General features: G+C 48.3%; 1 protein-coding gene across 2 annotated transcripts in view; it reads left to right on the top strand.

Moving 5' to 3' along the window:
* The window catches only part of MYO1D (myosin ID), a 145454-nt gene that overhangs the window by 82960 nt on the left and 50473 nt on the right, over positions 1-12021 (top strand). For both annotated transcript variants that reach the window (XM_008495327.2, XM_030465756.1), the window contains 2 exons: positions 3106-3219; positions 8560-8714. In XM_008495327.2, coding sequence (XP_008493549.2) covers positions 3106-3219; positions 8560-8714 — 269 coding nt within the window. The remainder of the gene's footprint in view (positions 1-3105; positions 3220-8559; positions 8715-12021) is intronic.

The raw sequence follows: 12021 nt of genomic DNA, 5'->3' as shown, positions 1-12021 counted from the left end.
TCAGTAGGGACAGGACATGGGGAATGGATTCAAAGTAGAGGAGAGGAGATTTAGATTGGAAGTTGGGAAGAAGTTCTTCACCCTGAGGGTGGTGAGACCCTGGCACAGGTAGCCCAGAGAGGTGGGGGAAGATTCCCCATCCCTGGAAGTTTTTAAGTCCAGGCTGGAGAAGGCTCTGAGCAACCTGATCTGGTGGGAGGTGTCCCTGGCCATGGCAGGGGGGTTGGGACTGGGTGAGATTAAAGGTCCCTTCCAACCCTGACAATTCTGTGATTCTCTCTTCTCTGCTGGGGTGGCTCTGGGTGCTCCCTTGGTCACAGTGGGCTCTGTGCTGGAGGTGGGCAGTGACAAGAGGGGGGATGTGATGGGAGCACCAGGTGGGATCATGGCCATGAAGGTGCTCACAGTCTTAAAAAAAGAAAAATGAAAACCCAGCAGACATGGCCACACAGCATCAGGTCTGACCTGGGGCAGGGCACAGCCCCACAGACTGGAGAAGCCTTTGCTGGAGGTTCCAGAGCCCAGGACAGGATGTGCCAGAGCTGCCCAACTCCATCCTGCTCTGCTCAGGCTCTGCCCAGCACCACACACTCCTAACCCACTTTCTCTGGGCCATTCAGTGTTCCAGAGACTTTGTTTTTTTTTCCTCCCATTCATCTGCTTCCTAAAATAATTCCAGTTATTCAGCATCTCTTCCTGTGAGGTTTTCCAGGCTCTCAATCATTGATTTTTTTTTTACTTTCTCTGAACTATTATTTTGGAGTTTCCTTCTCAGTTGCTGTCTCAGAGCTCTGCACACAATTCCAGGTGAGGCTGTGGCACCCAGGACATTGCTCCCCAGCTGCCTCCCATCTCTGTGCCAAGTTCCAGCCAGAGCTGGAGGATTCCAAACTCCTCCCCAGTTACTTTTTTCCTGGGTTGGTGCTGTTAATATAAAGCTGTCATATAGCTCTCCAGTTTGCATTTTCTGCCTTTATCTGCTCCAAACGTTGCCTCTGTTGACTGAGAATCTCCTGAGTTCACCTGGGATAATCCTATTTATGTTCATCCACCTCCTCTCGTGTTCCCTTGTCTGCCCTTCCCAGATGATTACCAGATATCTCTGTGACCATGAGACATCGAGGGCTCTGGGTTTCCCTCATTGAAAAATAATTTCTGCTTGGTGTTCTACTTTCTCCCTTGTGTCAGAACTTTGCATGCTGACCATGCAGTACCCGGCCTCTGGGGCATTAAAAATGTAGCTGGGACCCAGCATTCTCCTTTGGCTGCAGGAGAAGAGGCTCAGAGTGGATCTGAGGAAGAAGTTCTTCATCAGGAGGGTGCTGAGCCTCTGGAACAGATTGCCCAGAGAAGCTGTGGCTGCCCCCTCCCTGGAGGTGTTCAGGGCCAGGTTGGATGAGGCTCTGAGCAGCCTGGGCTGGATGAGAGGTGTCCCTGGGCATGGCAGGGGGATGGAGGGGATGAGCTCTGAGCTCCCTCCCAACCTCACCCATTCCATGATTCCTGGTAGCATTTCCTGGACAAATTAACTGTGATGTTAGAGATGTTTCCTCCATGCAAATTCCATTTGCTGGGGCCCAACGTTACCAGCAGCCCATGGAATATTAGTGATGAGTTGTGGTGGGATGGGGGGAATGGAGATGATCTGTGTTCAGAAAGGAGATATGAATAAAGGCACAGTCCCAGGGTATAAAACCCTTCTCTGGAGACAGTCTAGTTTTGTTTCCTGCTGCAATGTGATCCCATCCCCTCTGGTTTTGGGAACAGTTGCCCTAATTCCATGAGCTGGGCAATAGGTATTTATTGTTCTCAGTTTTCCTGGGTCTTCCCCACTTCAGATGTCACTGTGAGGGTCCAACATTCAGTGTCTTGGATCCTTTGCTTGAATACATTTGTAATGAACAATGTGGATTTTTGCAGTCATTTTCCCAGAGGTGCTTTTGTGGCATTTGTCAGTAGTTTTGGTGATTTAATTGGTCAGGTGCTGGAAGGAGGTTTTCACTGGAGATCTCCTGGGCAGCCAAGAATAGAGATGGATTCTGAATGCCAGAATACCTAGAATTAAGAGAAATGATATTATGTGACTGCTGCACAGAGCTTGCTGCTGGGCTGTCCTTACTTCATTTGCTGATGCTGAAATAACCTGTCCTCTCTCTGCTCTCACTACAGAGGATCCATGAACTGCAACAAAATTCCAGGACACAGAGCTGTGCCCTTGCCTGGTTCCAGCTGCACTGGCTGAGGGGTTTGCATATTGCTGCCTTCCAACAGTTCATTTTTAATTTACATTTTTACTTTACCAGAATTGTGTTCTCCAGGCTGAGTAAACTGGGTCTGCTCAGGCTGGGGAATGCTCAGGGGAGACCTCCCCGTGTTCCAGTGCTTAAAGGGGGGCACAGAGAAGATGGAGACTCCCTGTGTACAAGGAGTCCCATGGACAAGACAAGGGGCAATGGACACCTCCCCCCAGCCCAGGGGTCTCCAAGCCCCATCCAACCTTCAACACTGCCAGGGATGGGGCAGCCACAGCTTCTGGGGGCAACCTGGGCACCCAGGGGCTGGGCTGCTTCAGGTCTGGACTGCCACTTGGTGACACTCTGTTGGGCTTTGCAGGACAGGGATTCTGCATTAGGCTTTTGGGGTGGCAAAGGCAGCAGCAGCCATCAGCCTGGGCTTGGTGCCTGCACAGGGACTGGTGAGGGACTGGTGAGGGATTGGTGAGGGACTGGTGAGGGATTGGTGAGGGATTGGTGAGGGACTGGTGAGGGACTGGTGAGGGACTGGTGAGGGATTGGTGAGGGATTGGTGAAGGACTGGTGAGGGACTGGTGAGGGACTGGTGAGGGATTGGTGAGGGATTGGTGCTTCACATCCCTGAGGCCATGGACTGTCTCAGGCTGCCCCAGTCCTCCCCAGGGACTCTGGAATTGTGGCTTTTCCACAACTCCACTTTCCTCTCTTTGTAAAATGGGATCAGAAGGTCCAGCTTCCCTTTTCAGTGTCTCAAAACTCATAGAGAAAACCTGTGTAAGAGCTGTGCTGGTGCTGGATCTTTGCTGGTGCATCTCCTTGCAGTGACAGCTGGGCTGCCTCTGTTTCTGCACAGGTCAATAGGTTCAACAAGGTGGAGGACAGAGCAATCTTCATCACTGACAGACACCTGTACAAGATGGACCCCATGAAGCAGTACAAGGTGATGAAGACCATCCCTCTCTATAATGTAAGTACCAGGACTGGGGGATCTCATCTCATCTCATCTCATCTCATCTCATCTCATCTCATCTCATCTCATCTCATCTCATCTCAGGCTCTTGCCCATGGGCAGTGCATCTGCTTTTTAGCTCCATTTTCATATCCATACAGTGGCAGAAGACCAGGATTACAATTTTTCAGGTGTTTCAGAGCAGTTGTAGTTCAGTAACCTACAGGCTGATGCATCAGGTTAATTTGTCATTCCAGTGCATAAAACAAAAGCTAAACCCAAACTGCTTATCACACTTTCTTCTGCTTGTTCTTCTATTTTGATTTTTTTTATTTGCAGGATCTTGGGCCCATAAGTGGGTTAGCATTTCACAGCAGCTTAGGACACAATGTCTGTGTCTCTGGGGGTTGGTTTGATCCTTCATGTTGCATTTAATTTATTTTTCCTTTTTAGTGTTTCTTCATGTTTAATGTAAATCTCATCAAAGCTAAATCTGGAATTCTGGGGAGGTATTTTTGGGGCAGCAGAGTTGAGCTGCCAGTGGAAAAGCAGCAAATTATCACTGGTTGGAAGGGTGGATAGGGGTACAGCTCATCTTGGCTCTTTAAGCATCCTGGAGTGGGGATTCAAGTTCTTATTTGCTTTCTTCAGCCTGAGGTGACACTACTGCAGTTATCTTAAACCTCCAGAACCTGCCTGGGTTGCTTGGAAATGTCATACACAAATTTGCTGGGACATTTGCATTTGGAGAAATAACAAACCTGGCTGCCCCACATTGCCAAAAGAGCAGAGATGGGATTAGGGCAAGGGGAAAATCTGATCTGCTCATGTGGAGTGGATTAGCTCAGAGGGTTTTTTGGTGTTGCTTTTGCAGCTCCTCTTCTTTCCTCCTTGCTGCTCACCCACTGCAGCATCTGTGGAGCAAGGTCCTTGTCTGCCCTGTTTGCTCATGCTCAGAGGAGCTTTGGCTGTGCCAAGCTGTGTCTCCATGTGTCTCCATGTCTCTCCATGTCTCTCCATGTCTCTCCATGTGTCTCCATGTCTCTCCACGTCTCTCCATGTCTCTCCATGTGTCTCTGTGTCTCCATGTCTCTCAATGTCTCTCCATGTGTCTCTGTGTCTCCATGTCTCTCCACATCTCTCCATGTCTCTCCATGTCTCTCCATGTGTCTCTGTGTCTCCATGTCTCTTCACGTCTCTCCATGTGTCTCCATGTGTCTCCATGTGTCTCTGTGTCTCCATGTCTCTCCATGTCTCTCCATGTGTCTCCATGTGTCTCCATGTGTCTCCATGTGTCTCCATGTGTCTCTGTGTCTCCATGTGTCTCCATGTCTCTCCATGTGTCTCCATGTGTCTCCATGTGTCTCTGTGTCTCCATGTCTCTCCATGTCTCTCCATGTGTCTCCATGTGTCTCCATGTCTCTCCATGTCTCTCCATGTGTCTCTGTGTCTCCATGTCTCTCCACATCTCTCCATGTCTCTCCATGGCAGTTTCTTGTTCTGAAGGAGTCACTGCCCAGGAGTTTGCAGCTGCAGCTCATTCCCCCTGGCTGACATTCTGTTCCCCTGACATTCTCTCTTCATTGTGCAAAGTGAAATTGTCAGCAGATAATTCTGCTGAGTGCCCCCTCCTGCTTGTGCAAACCAACTTGTTCAGATGCACAGAGGCTCCAAGCAGAGTTGTTCCCCCTGGCTGGGGGATTTTGGGCAGTACCCAGGTGAATGCAGGTGGGCAGTGTGGAATTCTGTCCATCTGATTTCTCAGTATTGGTTTGCTGAGCTGTTACCTTGCCCACAACAGCCACTGCCATTCCCTCACTGCATTTGTAATGACAGGTAAAGCTGCATTTGTCACAGCTGGAGAAAAACATCTGCTTTACCTGTGTGTCTGGTGGGGTTAAAGGCAGAGTTTGTACATTTGTGTCACAGCACAAAGCCAGGTCAGGGTGCTGACAGCTTGAACTTTTCCCTCTGGAATCCTAAATACCTTAAAAATTGAAGGAGGTGAGCAAGTCAGCTACACTTTGTACATTTCCTGTGGAATATCTTTTACTCTAGAACTATTAGCAGTTCCTGTTCACAAACTGGAGTATCCATTCCCCCAGAGTGCTGGTTCTTGGGTGGCTGCTTTGCAGTTCCTCTGGCAGCAAAACAATTACTGGGCTGGGCATCTAGGTCTCTTACTCAGAGGATATTTCAGGTATAAATCAGCCTTCTTTGTAGATCTGCTATTACTCCCTGTAGCATCCTACCACAAGGCTTCTTGACCCAACAGTTCCCTTGACCTGAGCACTCTGGAGTCTTTTGCACGGGAAGGATGGATCCAAAAGACCCTGCACTGACTCATCCAGGTGTCAGAGTGGGGGTTTGCTGACAGCTATCTATGGTGAATGCTGTAGTGATAAATTTCTGCTCTTTTGGCCTCAGCTTCTCCTTTCAACTCCTTCTCCTGCCCTGGGGTGCTGAGGAACAGCAGAAAATCTGCCTGGACACAGGGGATTGCATCATGATGCTCGGGCATGGTCCCTGATCCTGCTGCTTCACTGCTGAACCCTCCCTGCACTGCAGGGAGAGGGGAGCAGAGGAGAGGCTTTGGCAGTGTATTTGGTTCTATGCATACATGAAATATTTGTATTTCTTTAGTCAGGATTTTTTAACCCAAAGCCCAGGCAGTGGCTGGTACTGTAACACTTCTGGGGTTTCCCTTTTGCAGTTGTGATTCTTTTACCTCCTGAGCTGCCTTGGGTCTCTCTCCTGGTTTTCTGCATGCCCCATCCCTTCCTGGGGGGGGTGTGTGAGGAGGTGTAAGCAGCCCATTAATCACCCAGAAATTCCTAAATTCCTTCCCTTTTGAGGCACAGGCAAGGTTTAAACTGATGCAGAGATTTCTGAGAAGCAAAGGCACCAGAGCAACACCAGCCCTGACTGTGGTGTCTCAGGTATGTCCTGCTTGCCATCCTCGTGTGGAAAACACCCCCTCCCCGTGGCAGAATCCTCAGGGATGGTGTTTCCATGGCAACCTCACTGGAGACAGTGAGCACAGCAAAGCACAGCAGCAGGAACCACGGCACAGCTCCCCTTCTCCTGGCAGTGGTTGAGCCCGGGATGCTACAAACCTGCTCTGTCACTTCATGTCCTCTGTGAGGGATCTGTCACTTTGTGCAGAGGATGACAGAGCACTTGATTTGCTTGCAAGGCTGAGTGGCTGAGATGCTGCTCTGGGGGATTCTCTGTGTGGGAGAACTCTGGCAGCTGCCTCTGAAGTGCCAGCAGACAGCTGGCTTTTTGTTCTTACCTGGAGAGAAAATAAACAGGGCAAGGCAGAAAGGATTGAAAAGGTGACTGAGCAGCAGGAAGGACCTTGCAGCTTCCTTTCCCAGCCCAGTGCTGAGTAAAGGATGCTCTGTGAGTTTTTTTCTGATCTTCAAGCCCAGCAAATGTTGCTGTTTGTAAACAGTGAGATAAACACCAGCTCTGCAATGATTTCTCTTGTCTTACATTTATTCCTTCAGCCAGGCCTATGGGGGGGGGGTGAAACAGGGAAATTTGGAAGGGCTCTTGCACTTCTGAGGTGGTTCTGTTAAATAATTAATATTTCAATAGGATTTTCAAATCCAGAGATTTCAGCTCATTCATCTTTCCCACTCAGTGCACGTTTAGATGGCTGGCAGCCATCCCCACAGCCCCACTGTGCTCACAGCAGGTTGTTTAAGCATGCAAATTAATTTTAAGGGACACTACAAACCCAGACAGCTGTTAATGCCTGGGCACAAAGTGCAGCCTGGCTTTAAAGTCTTTCATAACTTGAAAGGGCAGAGAGTGAGCCCCACCTGTGCTGGGGATGTGCAACTGGTGGCTTTGTGCTCATGTCCTCCCCAGCACAGGCAGTGGGGTTATGTAGAAAGGTTTTTTTCTTTACAAAGGGAATAATGAGACTTTCATTTCCACTAAATGGTATATGGGTGCCTCTCCCTTACAGGAGATTGTTCTTTTTCTCTGCAAATCTCTGGATGCCTCCAAGGAGCTGTGTAGTCTTTCAGTAGACAGGGAAGATCTGCTCTGTTCTCTCTGTACTCATTCTTTTTAATTTTTTATTTTATTTTGCTTTTATCACTGGTTTGTTAAATGTATCTGCCTCTTGATGTTTCTTTTGCTATCCCTATATTTTGTATTCCACAGCAGAAAGTATTTTTTTGCTTTTCCTAAAATTCCTCTGCATAGGTTGTGTACCCAGATTGCCACTCCTAAAAATAGACAAGTTTTGCTTTGGGAGATGCTGAGGACAAAGCTTTCCAAGTAGTGGTTATTTAACAGAAAAAAAAAAAAACAACACACCACCAACTAAACCCAAAAAACCAAAATCATAGAATCCTAGAATCCCAGACTGGGTTGGAGGAGACCTCAAAGCCCCCCCAGTGCCACCCCTGCCATGGGCAGGGACACCTCCCACCAGCCCAGGGGGCTCCAAGCCCCATCCAACCTTCAACACTGCCAGGGATGGGGCAGCCACAGCTTCTGGGGGCAACCTGGGCACCCAGGGGCTCAGCACCCTCACCCCAAACAATTTCTCCCTCCCTCCCTCCCTGCCCAAGATCTCCTCTCCATCTCCCCTCTCCCAGCTGCAAACCCTTCCCCCTCATCCCATCCCTCCAGGCCCTTGTCCCAAGTCCCTCCCCAGCTTTCCTGGAGCCCCTGCCTAATCACTGGACCCATCGTGGCTTTGTGGGGTTACAGCTTGTATTACACATCATGATATTCTGACTTTCAGTAAAACACTTTATTCTTACATTATCTGTGTCCTGTTGCATTCCAGCACTCCAAATGTGCACTTGAAAATGGTTGTTGGCCAAATTCATGATTAGGTGGCCCTGCTCTGGCAGGGGGGGTTGGACTAGATGATCTTTCGAGGTCCCTTCCAACCCCTAGGATTCTGTGATTCTGTGATACTGTTGGTTTCCTTTGAAAAGGAAAATAAAACCAAACCAGGGTTGTGACTTGGCCACCAAGCAGTTTGGTGCCATCCAGGCTGAGACTTTTGGGCAAGGTCCTAGAAGGATCCTCTTTGGTGGGTGCCCATGGTACTGGCTGGGCAGAAACCCCCTGCAGTGACACAGTGACACAGGAACATCCTGCTTTGGGCTAGATGGTGACATTTCCTCACACTTTGGAGATTGTTGACTTCCAAACCAACCCTGTGGTTTCACCTTTGCTTTCTCAGCTGGAAGAGAACCTGCAGACTGCCCCTGTCCTGAGCTCTCTGAGGAGGCAGATGGAGAGCCAGGATGGCAGCTGCAGAGGAGACCAAAGCCAGGCCAGTAACCAAGATGTGTCCTTGTTGTTCTTGCTTTCTCTTCCCAGCTGGTGGGACTCAGTGTCTCCAATGGCAAGGACCAGCTCGTGGTCTTCCACACCAAAGACAACAAGGATCTCATTGTCTGTCTCTTCAGCAAAGAGCCCTCCAACGACAGCAGAATTGGGGAGCTGGTGGGAGTCCTGGCAAACCACTTCAAGAGGTCAGTGCTGGGGATGGATTTGTTGGAATCTCAGTCTCCCTTGCCAAATCTTCCCCCAAAGTCCTTTTGGTGCCAGTTCTGAGCTTTATCCATGTTACTTCTCCATATTACTAGGATACCAGAGCAACATTTTCTTCCCTTACATTTTTGGGATGTGCTCTTTAGCTACACCACTTTGCTTGTTTCTTCTGCCTTCCTTGGTTGTGTTTGTTGGAGCATGGGTGTTTGGGGACAAATATCACTGAAGATGCATCTTGAGTGTGTCACAAAGGCTCCTCAGTGCTTTTACAGCCAAGCTCTTAACACAGAAGATGAAGATGTAGCTGTTCCTTTTTCAGATTGCTCCCCCTGCCCCCAGCAGCAGGCAATGATTTGTTGCTTCAGCTATAAAAATGTCATCTCTGTCTCTCTTGTAAATCAAGGTGCAAAAACTGCTTCATTGGTGGGCTGAACACTTCAGTGGTTATTTTGCATTGAGCTTCTTGTAAACCTGGCAATAATCACCTTCATCCCATGGAGTGAGGTCAGGACAGTCCCTCCAAGCATCTCAGTGTGGAAGGTGATCACATAAAAGGAACTGAGCAGAGAAATGGTCTGTGGGGTGAGCAGAGTCATTCCCCTGCTCCACCAAAGCAGAGTCTCCTCAGATGTTGCTCAGCATCACACCAAACCATTCACAATCTCTTGGGCCATTTGTGGCTGATTAAGAGGAGTCTTCCTGGGTCAGCATTCCTGCAGAGCTACAAGTGGCAGGACAGTGAGAGTGAATTTAGGTTACATTAGGTGCCTGGGTATTTTTTTTTCATTAATTGAAGAGGAATGTGTGGGTTTAGCCACTTCTCACCACTCCTGTGTGAGTTCACTGCTGCCTGTGCTCTAGAGGTAGGTGCTACCTTCATTTGAAGTGATTTCTCAGCCTCAGCATCAGTTGTTCTGTGAAATCCAGTGCTGAAAATCAACAGAAAACATTCTGTGGGTTTGCTTTTACCTAACTATCATTTCAAAGGTTTCAGCTGGGGAAGTCTGAGCAGATTATGGGTGTTGTAAAGCCATAATCATTTTGGGAACCTTGTGAAGTAGCTGGAGTTCTTTTCATGTCTGGCATGTTTTGAACACAGGTGACATCTTCTTCAGACACTGATGTGCCTTAGCAAGTCTCTGATGTTGGGAAGAGCTGTGGATCTGTTGGTTACACTCCAGAGCCTGCATGCTCAGTGTTCAGACTGCCCTGGTTTGCTGGTCCTTGGCTTGGGTGGTGCTGGGCAGTACCCAGCCTGGTGTTCCCATGTAGCTCATGTTCCTCATGTTAGGAGGAGTCTGGTTTGTGGCCATCCATCTGAAGGATTCCCCTTCCCTTGTAAGGGCATAAACTGTTGATTTCTAACTTCTTATCCTGATTTTCACAATGACATTTTTAGCTTTTCAAATCATTATTTTTTATCTAATCAGTGCCTGTAGGAGAATGACACTTCAATCCACTCACATGTGCTTTAATCTTCACTTAAAACAATATTAGCAATTTTTTGCTGCTTCAGGTAACAAATCTCAGCAGGTTGATATGAACAGCAGCAGCTGGTTCAGTGGGACAGCTGCTCTCAAAGCCCCTTTTTCTTTCATCTCCCATTACTGGTTTAGCAGTAATGTGTAGGAACAGCTCACACTGAGCTTTCCAAATACCCAAATGTCACAGTTCCCTCATGCAAAGCAATATCTGTAAATCAAAATAAGAGGAAATATTTTCAGCCATATTCAATTTTTCTAAGAGTAAAAAAAGAAAAACCCTGGCAGTGAGTGGGATTAGCTGCACCCCTTGAGAGGCACTTTGGGAATTCCTCATTAAGTGGGATCAGCTGAAAGCCACCCTGAGCCTCATGGCAAGTGTCAGGTTTCCCTGTCCTGCCAGGCAGAAGATGAAAAGAAAATAAAATCTGGAGCCTGAAAGTTGAGGCACCTGGTGAGCCTGTAGTGGGACTGGGATGTGGGAGCAGCTCCTTGGGCTACAGGGGCCTCACTTTGAGTCCTCTCTGGGCAGAGAAAGTGATTTTCAGCCATCCTAAAATGCATCCTGCACCCCTGTGCTGAGGTTTTAGGAAGCATGCACAGTGCCCTTGGTTATGTGTGTGTCACGGTTTAACACTGGCCCGGCGATTAAACCGACTAACAGAGGCTCTCTATTAATCTCTCTCTCCTTGATAGAGAAAGGAGAGAGAATAAGGGAGAGAGACTGATGGGTTGGAAACTAAACTACACAACTTTAATGAACAGTAATGATAAATAGGAAAAATTACTAAATATATACAAATATACAGGAAAATGGAAACCACATTCCTCCCCCTCTCCCCCAATAACTCTCACGTCACCACCGAGGCTGCAGGGCAGCCCTGGGAAAGTCCAGGCTGGACTCCTGGAGTCGGCAGCAGTCAGGAACTGGAGGCAGGAACACACAGATATGGGCTGGCACGGATCAGGAGCACAGGCAGATGAACGGACGGGATCCTTCCAGGATGCCGGGTGAAGGAAGGGAAGCAGGAAATCAGGAAAAGATCTGGCTCGGCCCTTGTGATGCCTCAAATTTATACTGAGTGTGACGTATATGGGATGGAATACTCTGTTTGGTCAGTTCTGGCATCTATCTTGTCTGTTCCTCCCCAAAGGAGGGTTCAGGTGGGACCTCTTTACTCCTTCTGGACGGTAAAATGTTTTCCTCAGAGCTGAGCAGTGTCCTTGGCTCTGCACACCAGTCTCTAGCAGTAACTGTGAACATCAAGTGTTATCAATCCTAGAAGCACACACTGTCTGAGAAACTTAGCTAAAAGCAAAAGTACAAGACAGAAAATCACCTTTATCCTGGTCCAAACCAGGACAGTGTGGTGTAAGGGTGCTTAAATCCTTGTGTAATAAAAGGATGTAAAATTCCACACTGTAGGAAAGGTGAGGAGGGGGCTGGTGGTCACCTCTGTGCTGAGGATGCCTGAGCCTTCTAATTCAGATGCTCTCCTTCTGGTTTTATTATTTTTCCATTCTCTTGGAACTGGGAACTTTAATGCTGACATGTCACATGCTGGGATTGTTTGGGAAGGTTCAGCAAAAACCTAACTGAGTCCCAGAGCTGAGAGGTGATGCTTCCATGTGTTCTGGCAGCTGCTTTTGCAGGTTACACAGTCCCTGTTCTCAGGCTTCAAATAGTTATCCCTAGTGGATTTTTCTTACTTTCAGGTCGTGGTCCTGGATGAGGATTTCTATAGCACAAAAGTCATGTGGTGACTCTCTGAGCTAGATAATTTTGGAGCAGCCCCTCTGCTGATTC

The sequence above is a fragment of the Calypte anna genome, chromosome 27 (assembly GCF_003957555.1).
Source record: "Calypte anna isolate BGI_N300 chromosome 27, bCalAnn1_v1.p, whole genome shotgun sequence".
NCBI classification, from domain to species: Eukaryota; Metazoa; Chordata; class Aves; order Apodiformes; family Trochilidae; genus Calypte; species Calypte anna.
Note: the sequence above shows the minus strand (reverse complement) of the source record. Positions and strands in the feature narration are given on the sequence as shown.